This window comes from Propithecus coquereli, unplaced genomic scaffold (genome assembly GCF_000956105.1).
Source record: "Propithecus coquereli isolate 6110/MARCELLA unplaced genomic scaffold, Pcoq_1.0 Scaffold175, whole genome shotgun sequence".
Lineage (NCBI taxonomy): Eukaryota > Metazoa > Chordata > Mammalia > Primates > Indriidae > Propithecus > Propithecus coquereli.
In genome coordinates, this window is record NW_012142190.1 from 4260530 (window position 1) to 4263815 (window position 3286).

General features: G+C 48.6%; 1 protein-coding gene across 1 annotated transcript in view; it reads left to right on the top strand.

Moving 5' to 3' along the window:
* Positions 1-3286, top strand: part of KL (klotho) — a 59517-nt gene that overhangs the window by 2741 nt on the left and 53490 nt on the right. Inside the window, exon 4 of the mRNA XM_012642129.1 lies at positions 3-749. Coding sequence (XP_012497583.1) covers positions 3-749 — 747 coding nt within the window. The remainder of the gene's footprint in view (positions 1-2; positions 750-3286) is intronic.

A 3286-nucleotide genomic window follows, 5' to 3' on the forward strand; every position in this document is an offset into this window, starting at 1 on the left:
TGGCCCTGGGCGGCCGCCGCCTGCGCGCCGAGCCCGGCGACGGCGCGCAGACCTGGGCCCGCTTCGCTCGCCCTCCCGCCCCGGAGGCCGCGGGCCTCTTCCACGACACCTTCCCCGACGGCTTCCTCTGGGCCGTGGGCAGCGCCGCCTACCAGACGGAGGGCGGCTGGCGGCAGCACGGCAAGGGGGCGTCCATCTGGGACACGTTCACCCACCACCCCCCCGCGCCTCCGGGAGGGCCCCCAGTCGCCGACCTGCCGTCGGGCGCCCAGTCGCCGCTCCCACCCGCCACCGGGGACGTGGCCGGCGATGGCTACAACAATGTCTTCCGAGACACGGAGGCGCTGCGCGAGCTTGGGGTCACCCACTACCGCTTCTCCATCTCGTGGGCGCGGGTGCTCCCCAATGGCAGCGCGGGCGCCCCCAACCGCGAGGGGCTGCGCTACTACCGGCGCCTGCTGGAGCGGCTGCGGGAGCTGGGCGTGCAGCCCGTGGTCACCTTGTACCACTGGGACCTGCCCCAGCACCTGCAGGACGCGTACGGCGGCTGGGCCAACCGTGTCCTGGCCGACCACTTCAGGGATTACGCCGAGCTCTGCTTCCGCCACTTCGGCGGCCAGGTCAAGTACTGGATCACCATCGACAACCCCTACGTGGTGGCCTGGCACGGCTACGCCACCGGGCGCCTGGCCCCCGGCGTCCGGGGCAGCCCGCGGCTTGGGTACCTGGTGGCGCACAACCTCCTCCTGGTGAGTGCGAGGGGCCAGGCGGAGGGCCGTGCAGGGAGAGCGCCGCTGGAGGTGCGGGCAAGAGCCGGCCTGAGTCCCAGCTCAGACGAGGCCTCGCCTGAACACATTTGTGAAACAGGGCAGCTCCTGCTTCCCATGGAAGGTGTGGAATTGGGAACGGGAGGGAAATCCCGCAGCGGGCCACCGAGAGTGCCCCTTGGAGCCTGTTTGTCAAAAGGAAATGGGAATTATTTCCTCCTGTAAGGAAAGGGAACTCCTTTCTCTGAGTGTTGGGGAATTCCTAGAGCTAACTAAGGGCGGGGAGGATTTACTTCTGGTAGCTGCAGGGAGAGAGAATGAGGAGTGTGGCATGTTCTGAAGCCACACGGATAGCATTACTCTCTGCCAGAGTTTGTGGAGATGTCACAAGTTCAGTGTTAATCCAATAAGATCTGTCTTGCTTGTGGCACAGATTCACACTGTTGCAAAGGTGTCAAAATCTCATCTCCCTGAGTGTCAGGTTTACTGTGTTTGGAGGTCCCTTCTGCGGCAGGGTAGGGACCTGTATCCATTAACCCTACTTAATCACCGGGGTCTGAAGACCACTTTATACAATCTTATCCCTTGGCACAACAATGCAGAAACAACTGCAGGGTTATATGGATTGTGTTCTACAACATCTGTATTTCCACATTGCTCTCTCCAGTCGAAAGGGTTCCTTGCTTAGGAGATTACTAACCTGGCAAAGTTAATTTGAATACCCTTATACAAAAGATTTCATTAATTTTGACATAAGGAAATATTGATATGCCATGATAAAGTTGTCTCTCAAATATTTCTTTCTTCTTTTGTCTCCTTGGTGCTCAAAGTTAGGTACCATTGGTTTGGGGGTTCATTCATAATGATATCAGTTGTTGGTATACTTTATACAGGGTTTTGTATCCTGATAGAATATTTTATGTACATGTATAAACATTTTAATAAAAATGCTTAAATGTGCAATTTTCGATACCCTATTTTGGTGACTTGTAGGTCTACTGGAAGACCTTTTCTTAAATTTAGAATTAAGCCCCATATCCTGAACAAATTCAATACGAAGACCATATCTAAACATGATTAAAGCCATAGATAATATGGGCAAAACAGTACTGGATTATTGAGGTGACTTAGTGCTCTGAGCTGGTTGCAACGTTGTAATAATGGTTAAATTAGATTGTATGTCAGCTCCACAAAACCTGTTTCTGACCACTGGTCATAAAAGAATATTGGATTTGTTTGACAAATTATGATTTTAGTGATTTCATATTGATACATATCTTTTCATATTGGTACTTTAGACCAATGATTCTTAAACTTTTTCAGTTTGTCAATCCTTTTAAGGAATCGAAAGACCCTACATACCACCAGTTTATGGTCAGTGATAGAAAAACCATGGGAAGAACTGTCTCACCTTTTGAAGAAAACATAAGCAAATTACCAGAAACAAATAAGAGATTTATGCATCAGCTAGAGAACCTAATAGACCATTCCTGTAAAATCACTATGGTAGACTTAAATCACACAAGTTCTGTTTTTCAGAGTGCATATAATAAAACTATGTGTATACAAAGTAGTCAATTGTTATTATAGTGACTTATAAGGACTCATGAACTCTCTGGAACTCTGGTGTTTTAAATAATCAACATGCTTTAGATCTTTGTGCCCACTCTGGGCCCTCTGATTATCTTTTCAGGTATATTTTTGAATCCTTACACAAAAAACTTGCCAAACACTAACTCTCCTTCCCAGAAATGCAGTGGACTTTGTATTTATACGAAATTAGTAACAGGTGGATGCTTGGTTTTGCTGATGCTGCAAACAAAATGTTAGTTGCTGTAAAATATTAATTTTGCTTTCAGATTTCTTTGGGTTTGGCATTTAGTCCTTCTTGTGACTTATTTAGAAATAAGTTCCCATTATCAAAGAAAGTATCCTAAATTAATTTTGTTGGATGAGATACTTTTATTCGATTTTCAATGTTCTCTCTTGGTGTGTATATGGGGGAGAGGGGAAATAGAGAAGCTTTGACCTTACCTAAAAAAAGATAAAGCATAGTCTGTGGATTTTGCTAATAGGACATTCCGGCTGGGCCTTAGATATTGCTGTTGCATAGACTTAGGGGCCACTGAGTCCTTAGCAGAGTCATTTGCTTTTAGGGATCTGATATCGGTGAAGGATGAAGCAGGCCAGCACCCCACTCCCACCCCAGTAATTTAGGAATGGGCTAAGGAGACACCTTAGAGAGACAGAAACTTGAATCCCCTAGAGATTCCAGAATCATTGTCCGATGGCCTAGAGGACAGGAGGCAGGCCACACGAGCTGCAGGCCAAATGATGGAGGTAGGGGTGTGTGTGTGTGAGAGAGAGGGAGAGAGAACTGAAAGAAGGAACTGCTTTCCTCATCTGAGTATGACCCAGAAGGTGGACATACCTTCTCTCTGGCTCGAAGATGAACTGTTCAGCTGTCACAGCTCTTGAAAGAGGTTCTTTATGTCCCCTCCCCTCCCAAACCAGCACTA